This window comes from Vipera berus (genome assembly GCF_964194415.1).
Source record: "Vipera berus genome assembly, chromosome: 8".
NCBI lineage: Eukaryota > Metazoa > Chordata > Lepidosauria > Squamata > Viperidae > Vipera > Vipera berus.
The window spans coordinates 10,606,637-10,633,924 of NC_138211.1; the positions used below are offsets into that span (position 1 = coordinate 10,606,637).

The 27,288-nt window shown below is 41.3% G+C and overlaps 1 protein-coding gene across 4 annotated transcripts in view; it reads right to left on the reverse strand.

Moving 5' to 3' along the window:
• Nucleotides 1-6,032: 6,032 nt before the first annotated feature.
• The window catches only part of FEZ1 (fasciculation and elongation protein zeta 1), a 38,964-nt gene continuing 17,708 nt past the window's right edge, over nt 6,033-27,288 (reverse strand). For 3 of the 4 annotated variants that reach the window (XM_081334095.1, XM_081334094.1, XM_081334092.1), the window contains 9 exons: nt 22,185-22,284; nt 19,316-19,402; nt 15,760-15,928; nt 13,866-13,889; nt 12,424-12,695; nt 11,504-11,584; nt 10,334-10,409; nt 7,882-7,947; nt 6,033-6,368 (listed from right to left, as the gene is read on the reverse strand). In XM_081334095.1, the coding sequence (XP_081190221.1) occupies nt 6,352-6,368; nt 7,882-7,947; nt 10,334-10,409; nt 11,504-11,584; nt 12,424-12,695; nt 13,866-13,889; nt 15,760-15,928; nt 19,316-19,402; nt 22,185-22,284 (892 nt within the window). In that variant the 3' untranslated portion in view covers nt 6,033-6,351. The remainder of the gene's footprint in view (nt 6,369-7,881; nt 7,948-10,333; nt 10,410-11,503; nt 11,585-12,423; nt 12,696-13,865; nt 13,890-15,759; nt 15,929-19,315; nt 19,403-22,184; nt 22,285-27,288) is intronic. The other variant, XM_081334093.1, reaches the window with a different exon arrangement.

Consider the following 27,288-nt stretch of genomic DNA (forward strand, 5'->3'; position numbering starts at 1 on the left):
TTTTTTTAAAAAAGACTGTAGTATCCATCAATATTGGGAATTGTTGACCCCAAACTCTTCCTTTTGTGGGAATGTTTTCAAGCAATTTCCATCTGGCAGCTCTACCATAAACGCTGGCCTGAAGAATGCTTTTGTCTGTGTGTAAAATGCAGTTTTCTCCTTTTAAAAAGCCACAGGTTCAAGAAACAGATGTTTTCATGCCGAAGGACAGCCCTAGAAATATCACTGTAAAAGGCTCCAACAGTTGAGTGAAGACAAACAATCTTCCTGTCCACATCACCTCAGACCACAGGTGCAGCTCTAAATATAACCCACAAAGGAATCTGTGCATGAAGCTATTACTTATTGCTTCTGCAACACACACACACACACAAATGAAAACCACATGGCTGCTGTATGTTTTTTTCCAGGAAGGCACGGACAATTAACTGCCAGAGAAACGATGCCTCTAATAGGCAAAAAAAAAAATGGCATGGGGGCACAGTGGTTAGAATGCAGTATTGCAGGCTAACTCTGCCCACTGCCAGAGGTTTGATCCTGACCAGTTCAAAATTGACTCAGCTTTCCATTCTTCTGAGGTCAGTAAAATAACCGCCCAGGTTGTTGGGGCTGGGGGGGGCAATATGCTGACTCTGTAAACTGCTCAGAGAGTGCTATAAAGCACTGTGGGACAGTGTATAAGTCTAAATGCTATTGCTATTTTTGTAAGCATGTCTCTGTTACAGTTGGAACATGCCTCAAGAGTGCAGTTTCCTCCGGTAGGTTAGATGTGGGACCCCTTCAAAATGATCAAGGTTCCCCCCTTTTGTTCTGCAGCCGTGAAGGCTTGGCATTTTGAGAGTAGGCTGGGCACCATTGTGACTTCTGGCAGATCTTTATATCATGAGATAAGGAAGGGCAAGAAGGAAACAGGGGCCAATGTCCTAATCCAGGAATAAAGGCAATGTGTGTGATGAATGTTCAGTATTTGCCAACTCAGCAGTTCAGGTGAAGGACTGTCTTAGGCAGACCGAAACCTCTCGCTCAATCTCTCTTTCTTCAAACATCCCCTCGGAGGCAGTTTGTTGATTTCATTTTGTGCATGGTGCTCAGGAAAGTGTCTCCAATGTGCAAAAATGAAAGGGAGCGAGATCTCTACCCAACCTATGAGCTACAATTTGTGGGGCTCTGGCTTAGGAAATACACACTGTATACATTTCCTGACGTGAATGTAATTTTCCCACCCAGGGGGTGGAGGGGAATGCTGACAATGTTTTCGACAGAAAACTAAGGCACCCGTAATTTTATTTATAATCTGTGTGTTTTCGAACAATCTGATTCTTTTTTTTCTGATGCTGTAATAAGTGGGGCAGAAAGTTTTGCCCTCTAGGGTTTGTCTTCCTTGTTGGCCAAAACTTGTCCAATGGTTCATACACTGTCCTATACTGCAGGGCCCCTCCCCACAAATCTCGAACTTCCAAGATGAAAGTTTTGCCCATTTTACTATCCAACAACAGGTCCAAGGGTCAGTTCTAAGAATTCCTTGCTCTATGCTCACAAAGCACATTTATCATCTACTACTTCTTTTGACTTATGTCCAAGCCTGGCAACTTTCAGACTGGTGGACTTCAACTCCCAGAATTCCCCAGCCAGGATGGATGGATGGGGAATTCTGGGAGTTGAAGTCCACAGGTCTTAAGCTTGCCAAGGTTGGACCCCACCCCCCGCTCATGTTTTAAAAAGTTGAGAGCTTTAAATCAATCACTTTACATTAAGGGTTGAATCGACAAAAATTCCTTGAGAATGTATTGGAGTATCAGTGGGCATAAGCCAAGCCCCCTCCTTCCATTATGGATCCTGATATGGCATGAATGTAATATGTAATTTCATAGAAAATTCATTGTAATTTAGTATTAATTCATGTCCATTTATGATAAAGTGCTACCAGATGAGGTTTTCCAGTTGTATTTCCTTGCATTTTTCCCCCATGTTCTTAGGAATAACAGACACGGAGAGTTTAAATCCCCTGCAATGAATTCTCTCCCTGGTGTTGTATCTCAGCTGTCTCTCAGCCAGATGGTCGTATCTAAAGAGGTTCTCCATTCTTAAAGGTCTTGGAAGGCATTACCCATCTTCAGTTATGTTCAATTTATGGAAATGAATCTATGCAAACCCAGCATTTCCTTTCCTGCTACCCTGCTCTCCTTGTTGTGACTGTCTTATTTATTTTTTGAACGACAACACGCTCGTAACTGGGTTAATCTTAACTGTGGTTTGAAAGAAGACAACTGCCAAACACAATTGAACGATCATAGCCACAATGAGTTAATTCTTGCAGTTAAACCTGGAAATAAAAGTTTCCCGTCTTCTCCTTGCGTTGCAGCCATATTAGAAGAGAAAACACAAAAGTGTGGGCGTGATGAGCTGATTCTCATCATGCTCAGCCCAGAGTAACCATGACATCTAAATGCAGCCTGTAGGTCAGCACAGTCATAGATAGGAACATTCTTCTCACTGGGTTAATGATTAGTTTAAGAGCTCTATAAATGAAGAGTAGTTACATAGATCTTGCTGATGCAAATACCTGTCCTGCTGTACACTCCTATTCTTGACATAGACTGCATCAATATACTTTGCACCAACTAGCCCTATGTACATTCTGACACTCTTTGCCTAACTAACTTGCTCTGACTGAGGAAGATGCTTGGATGAGCAGCGAAACGTCTCAGACTAGAAAAAAAAAAGTCCATGGTGGTGTTTTTTTTAACTTTAGACACTTTTGCCTAGATCAGGGGTAGGCAACCTTGGCTCTTTTATGACTCGTGGACTTCAAGTCCCAGCACTTAAGTTGCTGCTTGATTCTCTCCAAAAAGAGAGAAGAACTGCAGTATTGAAAAGGGAAACAAAAGGCATGTTTACTTACATATCCTAATATATACTTGCCCGTGCAAATTTAGAAATAATTGCTATGTTATAAGTCAAAATAGATTACCGGTACGTTATATTACGTTATATTATCAGAGGGTAGACCAATAAGTCATATATTTGCATAGTTTGCAGTAACAGCTGGTGGGTACACCCAAAGACCCTGGCTGTTATTAAGCTGGATTTGAATGGAATAGGCCAGGGGTAGGCAACCTTGGATCTTTTATGACTCGTGGACTTCAACTCCCAGAATTCCTGAGCCAGCCATGCTGAGGAGAAAGTGAGAGGTTTCCAAGCTGAGCCATGCTGGCTCGTGAATTCTGGGAGTTGAAGTCCACCAGTCATAAAAGAGCCAAGGTTGCCTACCCCTGGCCTAGATCACATATTGCATCACCTTTTTTTGGGGGGGAGGGAACCCCTGGAGTTGGTGTGGCAAGAAATGGTACACTCTAACGACTCTCTGCCTAACTAACATCAGCTCTGACTGATGAAGCTGCTCGGATGAGCAACGAAATGTAACGAAAAATTAGTCTGGTTGCCAGTATTCAACCTTTATACATTTTTACCTGGATGACTGAGAGTCTTTGTTGACGTATTGCAACACATTTTGGGGAGGAAACCCCTAAGGTTGGTTGGTGTGACAAGAATTGGTACATTCTAATGACTCTCTGCCTAACTAACTTGCTCTGACTGATAAAGCTGCTCGGATGAGCAGCGAAACTTCTTAGATGAGGGGGGGGGAAATGGTCCAGTTGCCATGGTTTAGCCTTTAGAAACCTTTGCCAGAATGATTGAGTCTTCAGTGACTAGCCCTATCATTGCATTATTGAGGACACAAAAGCTCACCACTGTTTAGACTAGAGCATAGCCTTGTATAGAGCCTTAAGAATAGGCATGTGCCAGCATCAAGGTCAGAGCCAAACATAATAGCTAAAGCTACAGTCTATCTGGACAAATCACCCAAAGAAGACACAAAACGGATACACGTTTACAGAGTAAATCAAGGAAAGATTGGACCAAAATCCAAGATGTAGCTTCATCAGTGTACAATGTTAAAGGGAGCATTAATTGAAGCAAGGAAGGAGGTACAAGCATGGCACTGTTATGATCCAAACTGTGAGGGGCACACAGTCCTATGCCTACTCTGAGCTTATTTTCAGAGGCAGAATTCATCTCTAAGAAGGATGTTGCTTCCCATAATGAAAAGGCCCCACCAGGTTGCACTTCAGAGTGACACCATAAAGGTCAAACGTAGCAGGATGCATGCAGTACTTCATTACAGCTTTGTTTTACAATGCCATAAATTTGGTCAAATCTTTTTCCTGGGGGCTGGCAGGAGAGGTAGCGGAAAGCTTAGTGTACAGCTTCCTTTGGGATCTTCAGCTAGGACTCATTAAAAATTAGCCTGCTAATTTGCATATCTGCTGTTTGGAAGCCAGCATGAATATGCATAGAAGCTCTTCGGCTGGCCTCTTCAGAATTTTTGTTGTTGTTGTTGTTGAAAGAGGCATCGATAAATGGACATAACCTTGTGCAACAACGGGCATACAGCTTCATTCGATAAGACTAGAGCGGCAGGGAAGCCAGGTTGGAATCAAGAAGACAATAAAACACAAATAGCAAACCATCATTTTTCTCATCTCAGAAAGCTAAATAATGCAACAGAGTTTTCTCTCCAGTAAGGAGCACAACTCTGAATTTGCATTTAATTTGAGTCCATTACTGCTTAGTAGTGACTGTCGCTTCTGCTTCCTCAGCCTGCAGATTGTTCTCTTAACTCAAGTTCCCAACCCGGGGTGCTCACACCCCCTGTGGGTGCGAGACAATATTCCAGGGGGTGCAAAAACCTGGCTTTTCAAAATTATAGTGTATATGCATCATTTGTTGCTGTTATTTCAAACTTTTGTAAGGGGTGCAAGAATATATCAGACGCGTTCTAGGGGTATAGAAAAGGTTGGGAGCCAATGCCTTAACTAGTCAAACTGTCCTGCTGTGTTTCCTCAAAAAAAAAATAATTAGTAATCTGCAGTGATACTAAACCACGGCTTGTGTTTCGTTTTGACTTTTGGCTATCTTTTTCCTCTTCCCACTCTACTTGTTGTATAGCACAAAGAGTAAGCTTAGATCTCTGATCAAAGAGTTCTTATGAACAAGGTAAGCTAAATCAGAGGGCTTTGAGAATGTTGCTGGATAACTCAAGGACAATATTTTCCTGGAGGAAATGGTACAGAGATAAGACAGGAGAGAGAGAGAGACAGAGAGAGAGAGAGAAGGGAGAGAAAGAGAGAGAAATTAGTGCATGAAAAAAAATGCATGGAGACAAATCCCTTGTCTGTCTCTGTCTCTACAGTCTATCTACACAAATCACCCCAAAGAGGATACAAATGGATAAAGATTTAGAGTAAATCAATGAAGGACTGGAACAAAATCAAAGCTGCAGCTTCATCAATATACGATGTTAAAGGGAGCATTAATTGAAGCAAGGAAGGCGGTACAAGCATGTCGCTATTGTGGTCCAAACTGTGATGGGCACACAATCTTATGTCTACTCAGGGCTTATTTTGAGAGACAGAATTAATCTCTAAGAAGGTTGTCACTTCCTATAATGATACTTCTCTCTCTCTCTCTCTCTCTCTCTCTCTCTCTCTCTCTCTCTCTCTCTCTCTCTCACACACACACACACACACACACACACACACACACACACACATTTGGACATGCCAGCCTTCTTCGGAAGGCTGGGAGAAGGAGAAGATGCTCCTTGTCAGGCCATGGTACCCAGTAGGAGCAATAAGTTCTTCACTCAGATTCCACATAAAGTGAAGAAAAGCAAGCTTCTCTTTCTCCCAGCGCAGCCTGGAAGTGAAGCATCTCCCTTGATTTCCATGCTCTGTCTTTCTAGCTTTCCTGCAGATTAAATGTTGGATTGGTTTCTTTTCACACTGATACCTCTGAATCTATTTTCTCCACAGTGTGTGCTAAATGAAATCATCTTTCTACCCAAATCGAGATCAATCTGCTGGTAGCGTTAAAGAAATTTAGACTTTCCTCCCTCCCAAACTATTCAAAAACATGACAACTTTTTAATTAAATGAAAGTTTTATTTCAGTATTCAAATTAGTCTCATAACTGCTTGGGGAAAGGCAAACGGAGAGTACATGGAATAAAGCAATGCCTGCCTTCCAAGGGGGAGGTGGAGAAGGGGGAGAGGAGGGGGGGAGAGGAGAGAGGGGGACGAGCATCCCTTGCCTTCACTCATGCATTCAAATGTTGACTATGACTAGAAACCGACAGTGAAGGATAGAATTTCACTCGTATTTAACCCCAGTTAATGCTATACATTTTAAATACACAATTCAGAAGTGTACATTATGTCATGCAGTCCTGTGATGGAATGACACCCTGGCCTGATCTCCTGTTGACTTCATGATGCTCAGAATGCAGAGCTTAGGTAGGGCAGAGAACTGGAAGAAGGGAAAGAAGAAGAGGGAAAGAAAGGAAAAATCAGCGTAGGGAATTCTTCAGTCAGATGGATTCTGGTTTTACCTGCTAAGAGCGCAAACTTAATAAAAACTCATTAAAATGCTCTCAATGGTTCGGTTCTTTAGTTGCAATGGCTGAAGACAATCACTGTTGAGTATCTTCTTCCTCCACCTGCTTCTACCTGTATATCTTCTACCTACTTTTCTTCAAATTAGTACAAGGAAATTAGAGTCATCCAGATGCACTAATTCAGGCAGTGTACGCTAATGATAAAATACCAGGACCTTTTGCACACACACCTGATAGCAGACAGCTGAACTCTTTTTATTGTTGTTGATCTCTCAAAATGTCCCAATTATACGTGGCTTTTTTTTAAAAAAAAATCTAATTTAATTTCAATACTCTTCATTCCCAAGCCTAAACTTGGGTAAAACTGTTGTTCTTATTTCAATGAATAGCTTTAACTTTAATAACTTTTAATAACTTTAACTTAATAACTTTAAGCTGTAGGGTCCTTGATGCTCTCTGAGTTTGGTTGTTTTCTTGCAGATGTTTCATTACCCAACTAGATAATATCATCATGGCCAGAAGAGAATGGGCTTTGTGGAGAAGAGGAGGAGGAGGACTGTGGGGTCCTTGGTACTCTTTGCGTTTGGTTGTTTTCTTGCAGATGTTTCATTACCCAACTAGGTAACATCATGACTGCTAGAAGGGAGTGGGTTTGCTGTCAACAGCCTAATCAGGGACAACCAAGAAAAATACAATATTCCTACCAATACTGAGAGGGCAAGCCACTTGTATGTAAATACAGAGCAAACTCCACTCCCTGTTTGGGTCATGAAATCTCTGCAATAAAACAACCAAGCTCAGAGGGCACCTGAGGACTCCACAGCTCAACCTTGAGTTGCGCATATTTTGTTCTGCTGGAGCTACTGTAAGCATTACTGATGAACCCTGAAGGCCCAAGATCATCAACTCTGCCTCCAAAAGCAAATTCAGTCTTTGAAACATGACTTCCATTGTTAAAACGTGTTCAACAAAATGTACATATTTAAAATACACATGCATTTGTTTTATTGAATTCATGTCTATGTAGGGCCCTGTAATTAAAATAATAATAATCAGTGATCTGCAGGAAAAGATCAGCAGATCAAGCTTGTTTGCCTAACAAATGGATGGCAAATCTGCAGGGAAATCACAACAAAGTTACAGGGGGGGGGGAGTTGGCAAACTAGTTATTGCTAAGCATCCCAGTAGGAGGGCTAGGAGATGCAGAAAGACATAAATTCTTTTGGCATCTTTTTTTTTTAGTAGAAAAGGCTACACATTCCGTGCCAGGCACCTCCAGTGAAAGGTTCAGATATTAATTTTAAAAATCCAAGAAAGACTTTTGCATTGCAGAATAATTTCTGCTGAATCCGGGAGATAACATTGGTCAACATGGACAGACCGTCTAACTCTGCAAACGGCTGATTATTCTGTTCCAACTGTTACCTTTTAAAATGTAGTCAGTGAGCAGCGTAGGGACTTTCTCGTTGTCTTCCTTCATTGCAAAGAGAACTGAGAAAACAAGTTGGGACAAAAATCATTAGTGAGTCCTGTTGATGAGTTATTTGTTTCTCTTTTTAACCTGCCTGGGCACCCAGACATCAACAATTTCTCTGCCACCTTTGACCTTCACCTTCCACAATCAATCCCCATATTCCAAGGTAGCACCCCATCAGTTCCAGGTGTGGAAGCAAACCAGATTTTATGCTCAGATCTGCTGCAACTTGGCAATATTTCAGACTAGGTCACCTGAGGCACAGGGGCTAATTTGGCGAGACCAGAATCATGGAACCCGTAGCTCTGGCTTGTAATTACAAATCACTTTGAGGAATAGGCCTATTCTGGCAACATTTGACAGTTAAGATGAGTCCTTCCCTTTGTTGTTTCTGTTTGAAGAAGATCTGAATTTCAGAGTTGCACAGAATCACGCATAAGGCCCTAGAGATGCCTTCAAGCAAGCAGAAACACTTTTTGCCCATTTTAGACAAACATATCAAAGTTAGAAACGGCTGACACAAAAAGAGAGAGAAAAGAGACCAGGGCAAGTTGCCCTGTGTTTTGCACAGTTGTAGGTCTGTGTTGAATTGTAGAGCTGCCTGGCATTAATGTGACAGTTACCAGCTGTTGATTAGGGAAAGCTATTAAAGGCCTGAGCTGTACAGAGATTCGTGATCCCGTCAATGTTCTTAGCATAATGGTTAAATTCAATCACTGGCAAAGCATAACACAGCCTTCTCTGCTCTTGGACTCTTAGCTATGGGGGAGGACTGCAAACACACTTTTGGCCTTGTGGGTTGTTGGTTGGGAATTCTGGAAGCAGCAGTCCCCAATAGATTACATTTGGCTTTTGGAATAAGACATGCGCAATGAACTCAATCCAGAATTAGGAAAGGCTGCAATTTTCTAATGTGGAATGTTGAACAGATTCCTTCTTCATTCAGACCAAAGTGCCAGTCCAGACTCTCAAACAAATTCCACGTTGCTAGACAGGCCTTGGTGGATTAAATATCTGAAAATGTGTATTTAAGTACGCACGTGGGAAAGGAGGGAAATAATTGGTGGATAAATGTTAAAAAGAAATCTCCTGTTGGGTAACTGTGAGCAAAAGGAGTATAAAAGTGAAATGAGGTTAACCCATTTTTATCCAGAATGTGGGAAAACAATACATTCAGATCAGATACTAGACACATTATTCATTAACTGTTAGTGGTAGCTTAGATACAAGGGTCCAATATTCTGAGGGTCTGATTGCTCTTTGCATCTTATTCAGGAACTTTTCATCCAGCCCACTAAACTGATCTCATTTCAGTATATCGTATGTTTGCATCATGATCTGAAGCAGCATTGCATAGTTAATTAGACAAGGAAAAAGAAGGAGGGGGGGGGAAGACAAATTTATCCTGGGTAACCTCTTTGCCTTTAGAAGCTTTGCTTCTAAACACAAATTGTCATTTGTACAAAACTCACTGTGTGCACAAAATAGCCATTCATAGCTCTCTGCTCTTTTCGAAAGAAGACAGGGTTTGTTCCAGTGAGTGCAAAACACAGTTGCCATAGTAACACAAAGGGAGACAGATGATTCTCCCAGAATGCACAAAGGACCATCACAACATCTCAACCTTTTCATTTTTGTTCCACAAATCATTTAGTCAGAGTTAGGGAGGCTAAATCCCGTCATTGGCAAATTCAGATGTTTATAAAATAGCTGCTGGAGTTATTAACTAATCTATTATTCTAGGGCATATCGGTTTGTTTTTTCGACGATGATTTCTTCGCAAAATATTTTGGGAATTGCAATACGACCAAAAACAACAACTTTTAGGCATTAAAACAACAATTTATCTCAGCCCAGACAATCTGTATGTTGCCCATATTAATTCACGCTTGTGTTTTTGCACATATTCCAATGAATACACATAGGAGGAGAGAAGGAAATTACATTCACTCCAGCTGGCAAGGCTTAGATACCACTCAGAACTGTTCAGAATTCGGGCTAGAGTGAATGAACAGCAATGCTGGGCTACATCACTCCTTAATTAGTCACACTTGGTTTCTCCTGTCATCAGAAAGGACTAAATAACAAACAGAAATTCTCTCCCTGGTTTGGAATAGCCACAAATTACAGGAGGAATGATCCCGCTAAAAATCAAGTATAGCCTTAATCCCCACAAGGATACCTCCCTATTAAAAAGATGGCCAGGTCTTCTCCCTAGTTAGATGTCTCCATGCTTGCTTTTTTTTTTTTGAATAACGATACAGACATATAACCTTTACTTTTTGTCCTTTGTGATTAAAGAAATGTTTTAAATTAAAGGTAATTTTCAACAGCCCTCCTCCCCACATGGCAGATCAGGAACTTACATTCTAACATACCCAGTTTAACACAGTATAAACTTACTGTTTGTAAGCATTTGCAAATCCTCAACTGACGGAGGCGCCCCTTTCTTTTCATATGGGATAACAGTGTTCAAATACTGGAAATAAGAAATTCTGGTAGTTATGAATCCTAGCCATTCTTCCAATCAGAAACAACCACCCCGACCTTTTTTTGTTGTTGTTGTTGTTTCCAAAAGAGACATTACAGACAGTTCATACAATCAGTAAATACGTTAAGAACATATTTTGTCTACTGAGTGTGTGAAGCAGAGGGACATGGCCTCGCTCTGTTTTACAGGGAGGATAACCAGATATAAGCTGTGTCATTACCCGTCAGAGGGGCGTGAAAGACAGAAAGCAGGAAAGATGCCAACAATAAAAACAATACTGAGTTAGATGGACCAGGAGCATCAACTGACTGTAGACAAGGCTCTGGGTTTCTTAATCTCAAGGCTACCTTACATTGGTCAAGTCCAACCTTCTACAAAATGGTCATGTTGTTTCAGCCCTCCACATGGGCTGCCTTTGAAAAGTCCCTGGAAGTTCACTTAGTTCAAATGCAATGAACTACAAGGTTTTGTGCAGGTCTGTATTTGCACATATCTCTTGTGGAACTGCATTGGTTACTGATTGGCTTCCAATGTGGCCAATTCAAGGTGCTGATTATAAAGCATCTTTATAGCCCTACATGGATTGGGGGCAGGTTATTTGAAGGACCATCTTTTCCCAGTTACATCTACTCAACCCACCAGATTGGGGAGGTAGAGTATATTATGGGTGCCCACCAGCAAGGAGGTCCATCTCGTGGGATCAAAAAGAAGGGCCTTTTCCATAGTGGTCCCCTCCCTGATGAACATTATCCCTGTGAAGAGAAGAATGATCTCTACCTTGATAATTTTCTGATGGGCACTGAAGACATGGTTTTGCCAGCAAACCTGGGGATTCCAAGTTGGCATGGAGCTCATCAAGTGGTTTGTTTGCATGATCTTGCCAGGAGCATGGGAGTATCTAGGGATTTATATTTGGGGTTTTATTCCTGTAAGCCACCTAGAGTCACTGTGAGTGTGTTGGGGGACCATATACATTTCTTATACATTCATATACATAAATAAATGAATAAAATAAGCAACAACAATCATAGCCTTAAACTCAGATGAGCTGTATCTTCAGGGTGAAACTATTACACTCTTACCTGCTTTTCAGCTGCTGAATTTCCAAATGTCTGCCGGATTCCAGTTTGCAGAATATTTGAAATTCCTTCCATACTGAATCGCTACAAAGAGGAGAAAACAGAACTCTGAGGGCTTGTCTTTAGACTCTTAGTTTGCTACTACAGGACTGTCTGATTGGACCCAACCCATTGGGTAGAGCAGAAGGAGCAGACGTTTGACAAAAAAAAATTGTCGTCATTCTGCCCCTATAGATTTTGAGTTGAAAAAGTATCTGGTAGAAAAATAACATCCAGATTCTTCATGGACTAAATACAGCTTGGATGAAAAACCTGGAGCTCTTGATATGCATCTAAACCACAACTCTCAACAACTCAATAACATGAGATGCTACGGGAAGCACCAGCATGGCATATCCTAATGGTACATCTTAATGACACATCTCATGTTCTAAGGAAGAGTACATACCCAAGATCCTAAATCGCTGAGATGCTTTACATATATATCTATAACCCAATATAAAATGAACCAAACAAGTGGAGAAACCAGTAGCTCAGTCTTGACAATAGATTTGTCCCCCCTCTCCCAAAGATGGGTTGGTAACCAGAGGCAATTTCTGGACTGGTTAGGTATTCTAAAATCCTTCTAGGATAATTTTGCAATAACTAGTCCACCAGCCAGAAGCCGGCAACAAATTCTCAATGGAAAAGAATTTCACTGAATCCATCCATTGGCTTATAACAACACTTTTGTGAATTTGGCATAACAATTAGTTATTTCCCAGCTCTCTTAGCTAAATGAACACCTAGCAGAATTACATTAAGAGAGTCTGTAAACAATCTTAAAAGGAAGCGGAGAGGGGGCAGGAATCTTAAATCTATGCTATTCTTACTTCCGTTCCTCCTTTTTAACTAAAAGCCATATTCAGGGAATTCTCACTAACCTTGAGAGGCATCTGAGCTGCCCTTTCTATCCGATTGTTTTGCAGACTCAGTCCTTTTTCTCTCCTCCTCCTTTTCATCATCTCTCGATGTTCTTTCTGCTTGTTCTGCACCTCCATCAGGATGGTGATGAAGGAGTTCTTCACCTCCTTCTCAAACTCCAGCTCATCTCGACAAGCCAGCTGCTGTACCAGCTCCTCCGAGTAATCCTGAATAGCACCTTCCACTCGATCCAGGATGTCCAGAAGTTCCTGGACAGACATGTGCCCCAAACCTTAGAAAGTAGGCAGAAACAGATATATATGCCTGTTCATACATCAGGTGGACCACTCTGACCATGGTCATGACAAGGACTTTAGTGCAAAAAACGGTGCAAAGCTGCATTAGGTGCTCACAAACTGCAGTATAAGTGCCAAGGGTCATTAATAATGTCAAGTATTATTTTTCGGGACATTCATCACAACACTCATAATTAATTAGCAATGTCATTTTTAGTACATGAATTGGTTAAACAGGGATACACTTGGAAATGGAAAAAAAACACGATTGTCTCGGATGAAAGCATACATGCACAGTCAACAAAATTTTAGAAGAGGCATTCCATCCCCTTTTGTTCTCAGCAGGGAAGAATGCCTCGTAAGATGATTGCTTATTAAATTTTGGTTTTAAAATAATTTAAGTCGCCTGCCCAGTGCATCAGCCAATCAAAATGTTAGTCTAATTCAGTGTTTCTCAACCTTGGCAAATTAAGATGTCTGGACTTCAACTCCCAAAATTATGGACTTCAACTCCCAGAATTCCCCCAGCTGGCATGTTGGCTAGGGGAATGCATCTTAAGCTTGCCAAGGTTGAGAAACGCTGGTCTAATTAGTGAAAATAATGGATGCTGCCCCAGTTGTTTTAGATGATTAGGGAGGAGAATTTTCTGCCCCCAAGCCAAGAGTCCCAAAATAAGACTGTAATCTGCTTCAAGAAATCTCACCAGAAATGCTGTTTTACCTAGTGAAGGCATGTTTGGAGGCAACCAAGATGTGGCTGGCTCAGATATGTTGCCCTCTAAAGGTTTCCCCAATTGAGAGGATAATTCCACGGTTTTTGTATTTCGCATGCATTCACAATATACGTGTCCACAGACTGCATACAAGGAAACAGATGAGCGCATTTAAGTCAGGGACTTAAAAGAAAGGTGCATGCACTGGGATTGAATGATTGGTAGACAGAGACTTCCTAGGGCAAATGTGTGTCCCTTAAAAGCATGTTGTGGTCTTCCTTAATGAGTAAAGCATTCAAAGATGAGCCTCTTTAAGATCTGCACGGATGCTTTTTTTTTAAGGGCTTGGTGTTCAGCTTAGAGTTGGGTTGAAGGTACTATCGTCTGGGTGCTTTTATTTTCTTTTTTCACCTGGGCACCTTATGTTTGTGGGTCTGAGAAACCATAACTCACCCCAGGCTCTAGGAATGGGGCAGCCTACAAATAAATAAATCAGCATTAAAGATTGCAAATATTGGAAAGTTTAGTTCACGCTTCAAAAACATTAAGATGTACATTTGTGTACTGTTCTGAGATGAACTTCTGACATGTTGGAGGTGCAGACTTCCGAATAAATAGAGAGAGCAAAATTAACATCTTCCTTTCCCTTTCCCCCCCACCCTCAAAACTGGGGGATAATACGGATGTCTTTTTTTTCTGCTCCTCTCAAAGTGGGCAAAAAGTAAGTTTAAGATATTTTCCCAGCTCCTGAAGAAAACTACTGAAGAAACCCCATCTTCCTTGAGAAAGATACCAGCAGAACCAACAGAACAACTAGATAATCCCATATCATGACTATGAAATTGAGTAGATTTCATAGAATAGAATAGAAAAGAATAGAATAGAATAGAATAGAAAATGAAGAATAGAATAGAATAGAATAGAATAGAATAGAATAGAATAGAATAGAATAGAATAGAATAGAATAGAATAGAATAGAATAGAATAGAATAGAATAGAATAGAATAGAATAGAATATGGAATGGAACAGAATAGAATAGAATAGAATAGAATAGAATAGAATAGAATAGAATAGAATAGAATAGAATAGAATAGAATAAAATAGAATAGAATAGAATAGAATAGAATATATGAAATAGAATAGAATAGAATAGAATAGAATAGAATAGAATAGAATAGAATAGAATAGAATAGAATAGAATAGAATAGAATAGAATAGAATAGAATAGAATAGAATAGAATAGAATAGAATAGAATAGAATAGAATAGAAGATGGGATGGGATGGGATGGGATGGGATGGGATGGGATGGGATGGGATGGGATGGGATGGGATGGGATGGGATGGGATAGGATAGGATAGGATAGGATAGGATAGGATAGGATAGGATAGGATAGGATAGGATAGGATAGGGAATGGAGTGGAATGGAGTGGAATGGAGTAGAGTAGAGTATAGTAGAGTAGAGTAGAGTAGAGTAGAGTAGAGTAGAGTAGAGTAGAGTAGAGTAGAGTAGAAGAGAAGAGAACAGAACAGAACAGAACAGAACAGAATAGAATAGAATAGAATAGAATAGAATCACATGGTACAGTATATTTCTGTTTACTTTGATAGTGAGGAGAGGAGAGGAAAGGGGAGGGGTGGGAGAGGGAGAGGGAGAAGAGAAGAAGAAGAAGGAGAAGGAGAAGGAGAAGGAGAAGAGGATTTTTTGTGTGCAAATCCATATCATTACTTTCTTTTTTTCACTGATGCAATTCAACTTTGGGGCAGGCAATGCACGATAACCACAACAGACCTGCATATCACAGAGATGAGCCATTCTCACCAGAGTTAGGTAGTTTACAAACACAAGACAGCCAAAGGGAAATATTCACAGCCACTCAACAGAAAGAGGTCTATCTCTGCTAAATGTTTCATTGAGTTTTGTACCCCTGGCTGTTTGGCTTCTGGAATCGTGCAATCCTAGTTCCGTCACCCCATTCACCTCCTCCCAATCTCAGTTAAAAAAGATGTGAGCTTTTTCACACAGCTGAATCAATATCACCCCGAACTGGATCACTTGAAGTTGCAGATGGGGAATCTGATATATGTTGTGTCACATGTTTGCTTAACATTTCTCCCTCGAGCCTTACTGTTCATACAGTACATGCATGCATATATTTGTAAATACGTAGGTATATGCATTAGCTACCCTCTCAGGCAGAACAATCTGAATTCCTTTGCTACAGTCTGAAAATGGTACAGCCCAGGGAAAAGCTGCAGTGATAGTTATACAAACTAGCTGTCAAAGGACAAAAACACTTTACTGAGAGAGAAGACATGTTCCTTTCAATGCGCCACATGTTCTTACCTTCACATGACCAATTTTTGTTCAGGCTTTGCGACAAGGCCTGAATTTCCTGCAAAAGGACTGAATCGGCCTGACTGCTTGTGTCCCCAATATCATCCTTCTCTAAACTTTCTTCTTCCTCTTCAGGGTCAGGTGAATTTTGCATCATTTCCTCAATTTCTTCAATCACCTGCAAAAAAAGAACAGTCGGTCAAATCAATTAAAGGTGATGGCTGGCTTCAGTGTGTCAGAAAAGGAGATGTTGCTACAGAAACCTTATAGTTGAAAAACCCATATTCCCTATTGGGCGATAAACCACCCACAACAAACGGAGGGACATTTTTTTCTCCAATAAGTAAAACTGCAGTCAGGTGTCCTTTAAAGTCTTATTTTAATGCCCAAAACCTGGCTGAGGAATTCTGGGAGTTGAAGTCCACAAGTCATAAAAGGGCCAAGTTTGAAGACCCCTTAATATAAATGCTTGAAAGAAGGGGAAATGACTTCGCCAATCACCAGAAAGACAACGTTATGGAGGCCAACCTGTCTACCAGTGGCTCTCCCTTAAAAAGACCTTCTCCTTGTAGCCATCTGCTTTGATTCACTCGCCATGAACATTTCACTTCATACTTCAAACAATTCTAAGTAAGTGGGTAGATGACATAAATGTTTCTAAGCCTGGGAAAAGTAATCAAGCGTGGTAGACATTCCAGCTTTAACTCAAGCTAGACATTAGTCCATTCATTAAGAGTTTGTGAAAAAGAGGATCAAACTATTGACAGAAACCCAAGGGCTAGAGTTGTGTTTTCCAAACTTGGCAACTTTAAGATGTATGGACTTTGAACTCCCAGAATTCCCCAGCTATGATTCTGGAAATTGAAGTCCACACATCTTAAACTTGCCAGGTTTGAAAAACACTGGGCTAACGTATCCTTGTTTCCAAGATTCTGTACAGTAATCTAACTCCTTTTTTCCTTGCATTAGACCTGATTAATGACACTTTGACTCCTTGCTATCTTGGATATCTGCTGTTATTAGGGCAGCAAGTATGCATAAGAAGAGGCAGTACTGCATTAAATACTCTGATATGAGGTACTCAACACCTATGTTGAATTAGCACCAGGAATATAAAGGCAACCACTGCAGCTGAAAAATCTCTAATTCCACAAACCCATAAGGACTTCAATTAATGGACAGTAAATGGAAGTAGGAAACTGAGACGGATAAATATTCTTATCTGCCAAGTCAATTGCAGAACCAAACCTTTTGCAAATGTTGCATTTTTTTTAACTGCCATCCACAGATCTCTTTGGACTATGGTTCCAGAATCTCTAGCCAGAACTGTTTTGCCCATCGTATTTGTAGTCCAAAACATTTGGAAAATGGAAAATGAGAAGTTGGGGGGGAAAGTTGCTTTAGGAGACCTAAATATCTCTAATGGAGGCTGAATTATTCAAGACACACATACAGTAATGAAATAATAAATGAAGATCACATCCCAGCTCCTTAATTCACAGAGTTATATCTTGGCTTCCCACCAAAGCTACTCAAACACTTTACTTACAGTTGGCTGTAATGGTTTATAATCTAAGACAGCCTTCTCCTGCTTCATGGCCCCTGAGTGAGTAAAACTATCTTTTGCACCATCTGGAGAGGCCATTATAGTCACATCAGCTTTGAATAATGCTAGTTGTTGCCAACACACCTGAAGTGCTTTAGGCTGGGGATGACTAATCTACAAGGATGTACATTCTTAAAACAGTTCAAGATATCTCCCCCTCCTTCAGAAACTGAAAAACAGAGGACAGATGTCAAGGTTGAACATAAGTTTATACAAGTTGACGCATACAGGGAATGGCTAACTTGAAAACAGACCAAAATGTGGTAACTGTATTACATTCCAGCCCAGCGTTTGTCTGAATATCAAAAAATTAACCAAATTTCTTTTTAACCTCCCATTATTTGAATGGGCATTGTTAATCTAAACAGGGGTCTTCAAACTTGGCCCTTTTATGACTTGTGGACTTCAACTCCCAGACAGACACACTGAGGTAGATAGATAGATAGATAGATAGATAGATAGATAGATAGATAGATAGATAGATAGATAGATAGATAGATATGAGAGAGAGAGAGAGAGAGAGAGAGAGAGAGAGAGAGAGAGAGAGAGAGAGAGAGAGAGAGAGAGAGAGAGAGAGAGAGAGAGAGAGATGATAGATAAATAAAAGAGAGAGGTCAGAATTATTTACCGAGAGAGGCTCTGAATGGCATTTCTGTCTACCCCACCAATAACACAGACCCAGAATGAGGTTTTGCCAAACCCTGGAATTTTCTTCCAGTTTTCAACTCCACCAATGAACCATTGGTTCACTTAAAGACCACAGCATTTGTTTAATGACTGCCACAAAAAGGTCGTAAAATCAGGTCGGTCACATGATCAACCCATTTTATGACTAGCATACTTTACAACTGCAAAGAACAGGCTCCCTTAAGATCATAAATTGAGGACTCTCTGTACTAATGCCACCCATCTTCTTCCATTCTAGAGAGGAGCTGTCCAAATGCTGTCCATGTCTCAAGGACTACCTGTAGAAATCCTATGGGGATTAGAATCTAGAGCAGGGGTCCTCAAACTTGGCCACTTTAAGACTTGTGGACTTCAATTCCCAGAATTCCCCAGCCAGCCATGCTGATAGATAGATCTATCTATCTATCTATCTGGCTGGGGAATTCTGGGAGTTGAAGTCCACAAGTCTTAAAGTGGCCAAGTTTGAGGACCCCTGATCTAGAGCAGTGGCCCCCAGCCTTTTGAGCACCAGGGACCGATTCAGTGGAGAAAGGTCTTTCTGCAGACTAGAGGAGGCATGGTTTTGTGTGCTGCCTACATACCACAGATGTGCCTTTGCTTGTTTGCGCAGCCCGGTTGCTGGCATGCCACGGACCAGTGCTGGCCCACAGACTGGGGCTTGGGGACCCCTGATCTAGAGGGCAAATTCTTGCAGGAGAAAGAGGCCAAACTGTCAATCAGCAACCTAGATGTTGAAAAGGTCCTCCACCACACACAAATACATACACATGCACCCGCGTAGACAACCCTTATTGCCAAAACCATCACTTGGAACAGCAGGTGTTTACAGCCACTCAACAAACTGCATCTCATTTCCAGGGAACCGAGCAAAAAGTTAGAGATGCAGTGCAGGGTGGCCCAGCATGGAATAAGTTGACTCATTGCAAAACCCAAGAGATGCACCTATAATAAAACCTATTTCAAAGAAACGGTGGCCAAAGATTCTGAAACTCTGCTGGCAAACTCACCTAGGAGAAGAAGTTGTCCACAGTTTTCCCTATTATTTCTCCTCTTTTTGACCACCTCCCCCTGCATCTTCAATGCTCTTCAGGAGCAGAGGCCATATTCATCCTGCTGCTGCAAGCAATAGCACAAGGCACCAAAACACAACCCCAGTTCAATAAACATCACTTTACCCCCTCTGCCAGGCTCTTTGGTTTTAGCAAAGCTTCATCTCTGATTTTATTCCCTGCCTTTCCCAAAGGGGAGGTCAGGAGAAGGGTTTGCTTGTACCTGATCAGCCGTGAGCAGAGGTTCCTCATTAATGCCGGAGTCATTTTCACTCTTTTCATTAAGCTCTTCCTCCTCCTTCTCGTGGATCTGGAAAAAGAAGAAGAAAACAAACTGCATGTGGATTCGGTAGCAAATATGGGCCCCATGTAGGTTGTTGCTGTGATTTGAGGGAGAAGAAGGAATCTCACACTAATTCTTACAGCACATACAATTGAGGGATTGTAGCCAAGCGGTTAAGACACTGGGCTTGTCGACCGGGAGCTTGGAAGTTGGAGACTGGAGTACCGCGTTATGGGCTGAGCTCTAGTTCTTGCGTCAGCTCCTGCTCACCTAGCAGTTGGCATGCATGCAACTGCGAGTAGATAAACAGTTACCACTTCAGTGGGAAGGTAACAGGTTCTGTGCACCTTAGCGTATAGTCATGCCAGCCATATGACTATATCTTCGGACAACACTGGCTCCCTCAGCTAGGAAACGGAGATAAGCACCACCTGCTAGAATTGGACACAACTGGACAAAGAACATCTTCACCTTTTGTAAGTTTCACTTCAAAAAATGAAGCTGTGCCTTCAAATGGATCTATGGCATTTCTTAAACTCCAGACTGAGTTTTACTGACGTTTGCCCTTCACTGAGCATGCTTGACTGGATTACTTCTGTCAAGATCTGGGGGAAAGAATTGTCCAAGAAATGGGAGAGATTTCTTGAACCAAGTAAAATTGTCCTAGGAAAAATCCTGGAGAACTGAAGGAGAGCAGCTTCTGCAAGATTCTGCTTGACATCCATAATCAACAGGCCAAAACTGCTGTTGTCCAAAGGGCTTTTAAGAGGAGGGTTATTTTTCCCCCTCAGTGTCAGCATCATCTCCATTCCTTCTAGGGGGAACTGGCAAGTCCACAAAGGAGCGTTAATACCTGCTGAAATTTTCCTGCCAAGTCTAGTTACCATTTTAATTTCCCAATGTGTCCTCAAGTGACCTTGCAGCCAGGCTGCAGGAACACTGAGATGATTTAAGTAACAGTTAGGGGGGAAAAAAACCCAAATTACTGCAGGGTTAGGCCATGAGTCAAAAAAGAGGGTCTATTGGGCCTCTTCCAAGTTGAAGTGAGCCTTTGGGGTGTGTCTCTGTGTGTGTGTTTGTGTAATTTTTCCAAATAGACAAATTCCACCCAGTTACCTTATATTTCCTGTAAAGAAGTATTTTCCAACGTTGGCCATTTTAAGATGCGTGGACTTCAACTCTCAGGATACCCCAGTCAGCAAAGCAAGGCTGGCTGGCAGGGGTATTCTGGGAGCTGAAGTCCACACATCTTGAAATGGCCAACGTTGGAAAATACTGCTGTAAAGAGAGGCAACTTAAAAGGGAATGGGACATATCTCTGCTGAGACAGCAATCTGGCCAAATATTGGGGAAGGGGACGGGGGGAGAGGTGGTAGTAATATGGAATCCGCCTTGTTATCCAGAAATCCTTTCTGGCTATTCCGTTCAAGCCAAAGTCCTCTCCAGATTGCCCTCGCTGTCTCACGACTTTGAATTTGAAAGGCAATCAATATGTGATCGTCTCACCATTTCTCTGACTGCAGCAATTTATTCTGCTGAATTGCTGCACTGTCCGATGTTCTCAACTTTCTCTGTTTCCTGGAGGGTCGGTTGCATAACTCCCTGCACGGGAAAAGATAGCTACTGACGGGCTCCCAAAAGGGTATGGAAGATGCTTCAAATTGCCTTTCCTGGAAGGTTAAGGTACCCAAGTGCCCTCTTGGCTGGCGTGGAAAGTCCACACTACATGGCGTTAGTTGATTCAGCACCCAACAATCTGGAAGGGGGTCCTGGCTTACCCATGCCTCTGCCAGCAATGCCCTACATAGAACCGTAGAGCTGCAAGAGACCTTGGAGGTCTTCTAGTCTAACCCCCCGCCTAAGGCAGAATCCTTATTCCATCCCAGACAAATGACAGTTCAATCTCTTCTTGAAAACCTCCAGTGATAGAACACCTGCATCTCTCGAAGGCAGGCTGTCCCACTGACTAATTGTTCTCACTGTCAAAAATCCCTCAAAACCAGATTCCTTCAAAGAGTACCCCAACAATGGTTCCAGCCTTGTCAGTGACTATTGTAATTAGAAATGCTTGCCCAGGAGCAAAATTGTAGCCGGAAATGTTATTCAAAGAAAGGTATTTGAGACATAAAGAAGAGAAGGGGCCAAATAAGCCTTCTAGGCCAACCCACACACATATAGAGAGATTAAGTAAGAGATTGGTTTTTTTTTTCTTCTCCATAACATCCAAATCTCCACCACAGCTGAGACACTGGGATTCTCTAGCAGAACTTAAATCCCTTTCCACTAAAATCACTTTCCTCAGTTTGGTACCCTTCAGAGGTTCAGTTCCCATGGTAGCTGGGAACGCTGTCAAGTTGCATTAAGGGAAGTTGTAGTGCAGAGCATCAACTGGCTTGCTGCTGATAGAGAACAGACCTCAACAATGAAAGCTACTGTACCTTATGAAATTGTTCTGTGTTAATAAACCAGACCAGTGCCACCTAAATTTCACTCATATTTTTCAAATTTAAAAGAAACAGATGGGGGGGAGGAGGAATGGGAGTATCTACGATTCCAACTTTTTTAAAAAAACAAACATGGAAATAATATTATTTTTGGAAACTTGGGGAGTCTGTACTGCTATCCAGGAAGGATTTTTGGCACATTTTGTAGGTTCTGCCTTGTGGAAAGACAGTCAAATGTCATTTTAACTTTACAGGTAGCCATTCCCATTTCCTGGACTTCAAGCAGAACATCAGTACAAGCTCGCCCCGTTTTATCTTATGAGTAATGGAGGGGAAGGTTGAGACAGGCTTGTCCAGGTAATTACCTCTGTGTCGGAGATATTGCCGTTAAGCACTTCGATGTTAGGATCCCTCAAGTCCTCGGTGATGGATGGGATGTAATTGTCTGTTAGGGCATCCCAGACCCTGCAGGAAAAAAAGCAAGAGATTTTAATATAGAGAATCTGTTTTGAAAGCAGAGATACGTCCTTCAAGGCAGTTGGCTTGGCTACAGCAGGGGTCTTGAAACGTGGCCCTTTTATGACTTGTGGACTTCAACTCCCAGAATTCCTCAGTCGGCCATTTTGATGAAACTGCGGGCTTGGATCCAGACTCTCAGGGGTCTTCAAACTTGGCCTTTTTATGATTTGTGGATGTCGACTCCCAGAATTCCTCAGTCAGCCATTTTGATGAAACTGCAGGCTTGGATCCAGACTCTCAGGGGTCTTCAAACTTGGCCCTTTTATGATTTGTGGATGTTGACTCCCAGAATTCCTCAGTTGGCCATTTTGATGAAACTGCAGGCTTGGATCCAGACTCTCAGGGGTCTTCAATCTTGACCCTTTTATGACTTGTGGATGTCAACACCCAGAATTCCTCAGCCAGCATGCCTGGCTGAGGAATTCTGGGAGTTGAAGTCCATAAATCATAAAAGGGCCAAGTTTGAAGACCCCTGGCCTACAAAGCTTAAATTCAGCATGAAGTGCACTGATGATGTTGCCTAGTTTGGGTAATCAGCAAGAAAAACTCAGAGAGCACCAAGGACCCCTCATATAAATACATCCAAGCTAACCATGTGTTAGACCTGATTTAATTTGAATTCTAAGTCGACGTGATACAGCTCTAACCCGATGGTGTTAAAAAAAAAGAGAGAGAGAGAGAGAGAGGAGGGTTTTCAGTAATAGTTGAACATTAAAAACATGTCTCAGCTAAGAAATAATGGACTGAATTCAAAGTACCTTGTGTGCTTTCCTTACTTAGAGATTATTTCTCGCTAAGCATAGCTTCACAAATGTGGATGTAAAATCCCTTTTACAACAGGACTGGTTTTGTTTTCCCCAACCGTAATATACTTTTCTCACCTAGAGTCCGTGCATGCATTCTCTCCCGTTAGCCAACAGACCAGCATTAATTACTGTTGGTATCCTGTCTACTACTTTGTTTTTCCCTTGCTGTGTTTGCCACTTTGCAGGCATGCAATGAAGCCAAACAAAACAGACATCAAAACATCCCAACATTTTTGTTTAAGGAAAGGGGGGGGGGGGAGGAGAAAATGCAAGAACTGAAAAATGGAATAAGAGCAGTTTACACACTGCAGCTAAAAAAAGAAATGCAGGTGTGTAAGTGTCGTGTTATCTCTGAAGCAGTAACCATGCCAATTACCTTGTAAAGTTAATCAGATTTCACATGAACACCACTAGAATCCCATAGAATCAATCAGGGGAACACCAGTCTTGGACTGGTATAAAACAGGGCTCTTCAAATTTGGTCCTTTTATGACTTGTGGGTTTCAACTCCCAGAATTCCTCAGCCAGCATGCCTGGCTGAGGAATTCTGGGAGTTGAAGTCTACAAGTCATAAAACGGCCAGGTTTGAAGACCCCTAGTATAAAGCTTGTATGTGGAAGGATTCCTAATCTACAGTAATCAAGATCTTCTACAAACAGAGTTGGTTGCTTTAGGATCTAATTAAAGACCGAATGAATTCTAACACAAGCATCAGAAAACATTGTGGGGGCCTTTCCATTACCCATAACCACCAGGATATTTATTATCAACATTTCTGTTCTTAATTTCACCTCTCTACTCTGGAAAAAAAAGGCAACAGTAATACATTCATCTATTTTCAATACTGTAAGACCGATCTCTGTTATTTATGTTTTGACAGCGGAGGAGCAAAACTGCAAAGAATGTGAGCTGCCTAAAGATGTGTCATATCACCTCAGGGCATTCTGAGGTCTCCAGGCTCAGCTAAGAATGAAGCTCTTAAAATCCAATTCTATTTACTGAATATATTTTCGTCAGATATTAGCTTCTGATTCCATGCCTATTCTCTCCAAAGTGGCTGAAATTGTCCTGAACAAATCCAAGAGAAAACAATTCTACGGCAACGTAGCTATCAGGAAGTGGAACAAATAAGAATGTCAGAGGTTCTCGTGCATAGATTTAGTTAACCAATAAAGATTGTTTTAGTCCATGTCAGTAAAAACATTAATCTTCCCACACAGTTTTCTAACAGAATCATAAAATATCCTTGGGAAATCACACATGACTGATCACCCCATTCCAGATGGAAGCATCCCAATGTGCTTTTTGGCTTGCATCTTCGTATTTGTGGGTAGAAGATATTTCCCACTCTGTGTTTCACCACATTGTTTATAAAGACACCACGTACCATTTTATTTTTTAAAAAAATATGGGAGTGTATGATAAACTATGACTCAGCGAACAGAAACAGGGATTGTCCTTTGTTCTGATGAGGAAGACGAGAAGAGCAGAAAGTGAATTCTGCTCCATCCGTCTCTCAAAAACAGCATTATCTGACCCTTAATATATGAGGAAAAGAATGAAAAAGAAATGAAATAAGTTACTATCAGTAAGATAAATAGGCTTTAGAGAGAGAGAAATGGAAAACCTGTCTCTTATAATAATAATAATAAGTTGGAAGGGACCTTGGAGGTCATCTAGTCCAACCCCCTGCTAAGGCAGGAAACCCTATACCATTTCAGACAAATGGCTGTCCAGTCTCTTCTTAAAAACTTCCAGTGTTGGAGCATTCACCACTTCTGGAGGCAGGTTGTTCCACTGATTAATTGTTCTAACTGTCAGGAAATTTCTCCTTAGTTCTAGGTTGCTTCTCTCCTTGACTAGTTTCCATCCATTGCTTCTTGTCCTGCTCTCAGGTGCTTTGGAGAACAGCCTGGCTCCCTCTTCTTTGTGGCAGCCCCTGAGATATTGGAACACTGCTATCATGTCACCCCTCACCCTTCTCTTCATTAAACTACACATACCCAATTCCAGCAACCGTTCCCTATATCTTTTAGCCTCCAGTCCCCCAATCATCTTCGTTGCCCTTCTCTGTACTCTTTCTAAAGTCACAACATATTTTTACATCGTGGTGACCAAAACTGGATGCAGTCTTCCAGGTGTGGCCTTACCAAGGCATTGTAAAGTGGTATTAGTACTTCACGTGATCTTGATTCTATCCCTCTGTTAATGCAGCCTAACACTGTGTTGGCTTTTTTGGCATCTGCAGCACACTGTTGGCTTATATTTAAGTGATTGTCCACTAGGACTCCGAGATCCCTCTCACAGTTACTACTATCGAGCAAGGTACCACCTATACTATATCTGTGCATTTGATTTTTCCTGCCTAAATGCAGAACCTTACTTTTTTCACAATTGAATTTCATTTTGTTAGATAGTGCCCAGTGTTTGAGTCTGTCCAGATCCTCCTGTATCTTAAGCCTATCTTCTGGAGTATTGTCTATTCCTGCCAGCTTGGTGTCATCTGCAAATTTGATGAGTTCCCCATCTTGTTATAAGCCTCTTTTGAATACTATGGATTTATTGACAGAAGAAAATATTTGTAGCTGAGAGTTGAGCTGTGGGCTCCTTTCTGTTCTCTAAACTTGGTTTTATTTGCTTGCAGAGGTTTCTGGACCCAACTAGGTAAAATCTTTCGCCCTAGTAGAGAAGTGCTCTCATAAATCATACTAATGGTTTGCCTTGACTGTGTTGGCAATAGTGGTCTTGGTGTTACCTTGTTTGTCTGAGATTATTTTTCCTTGACTGGGGTATTGTTTGCTTCCTGATTATTGGTGTGGTGTTAATTGTGGTGTTGACCTTTGCTGATCTGGGTGTTGACTGCTGGCGAGGAGGGTGTTTGGGTTTTTTGGTTTCCGTTTTGGCTTTTTGATTGTCTCTTTGGATTGGTATGTAAATGTTGTTTATCTTCTCTACTGTTCTTTATCATTCTCTACTTTTTAGATAGATTGATTTGGATAAATAATCTATTTCTCTATTATCTATCTCTTTATCTGTATTGATTTATTTTTCCCAAATAATTCTATTTGTTTTTCTTTTTCTGCCTGTGGGTTCTACTGATGTGTGTGTGTGTGTGTGTGTGTGTGTGTGTGTGTGTGTGTACTACTCAAAAAAATAAAGGGAACACTTAAACAACACAATGTACTGTATTTAATAGTAGGATGTCTTATTTTCTGTTGCCTTTATTTTTTTGAGCAGTATATATATATATATGTTGTCTTTGTTTTCAAGTCATGGACTACGAAAATACTGTTTATCTGTCTCTTATGGCAGGATTTTATTGCTATGATTGTTGTTACTAAACACTGTTATTCATACTAACATTATTTGTACAGTGGCAATGTTTACCTTACAAAGCAAAGTATATATTTTGTGGATTTAAGTCTGGTGATAGGAGAGGGCATTGCCTAAGGTGGGGGCTTTCATTCCATTTTATAAAACTGTGTTCATAGAGCTGCCTGTGTGGTTTTATATAATATCTGTAGGCAATTGTCATATTATGGCTCAGGGCTACCAAGAACTTGAGTGGCAGATCTTTACTTACTGCATGATGGACCAAATAAAGTCCCCATCATGGAACCAAGGACACTCATTGGCTGACTAGGTGGCAGCTTCCAGTCTTCTGTCATTCAAACCCCAAGGGAAGGACAAGTAGACAATGAAAAATGAGCCAGATCAATGATAGTACAGCTGCAGGTTCTCTGATTCAGGTTGAGCCATGACTACGAAAGAATGCACACCTCCTGAATCGTTAGCCTGGTTGGTCCTGACAGTGACGATGATTCAACTGGATACAACTGGTACTATCTTAAAAACTGCAGAGCGTGTGCCAATATTGTGACACTTCCCGTCAAAAGGAAGGAACTAGAATTATCTCTGCTCGGAAGCCAACAGGCTGGAGTCTTTTTGAAGTTAATGGGATTACAGCCCAATCTCTTAAAGACCAGAAGAAAGGCACAATCTTGATCTAACAGCCTGAGATTCATAAGTCTGGGCTAGGCTTGTAGGCCAGCAAATCCAGTTTATTTCCCCAAATAGGAGATTTGCATTTCACAGAGCAATACCAGCACCCCGTTCTATGGGATGACCTTCCCTAAAATCCAGC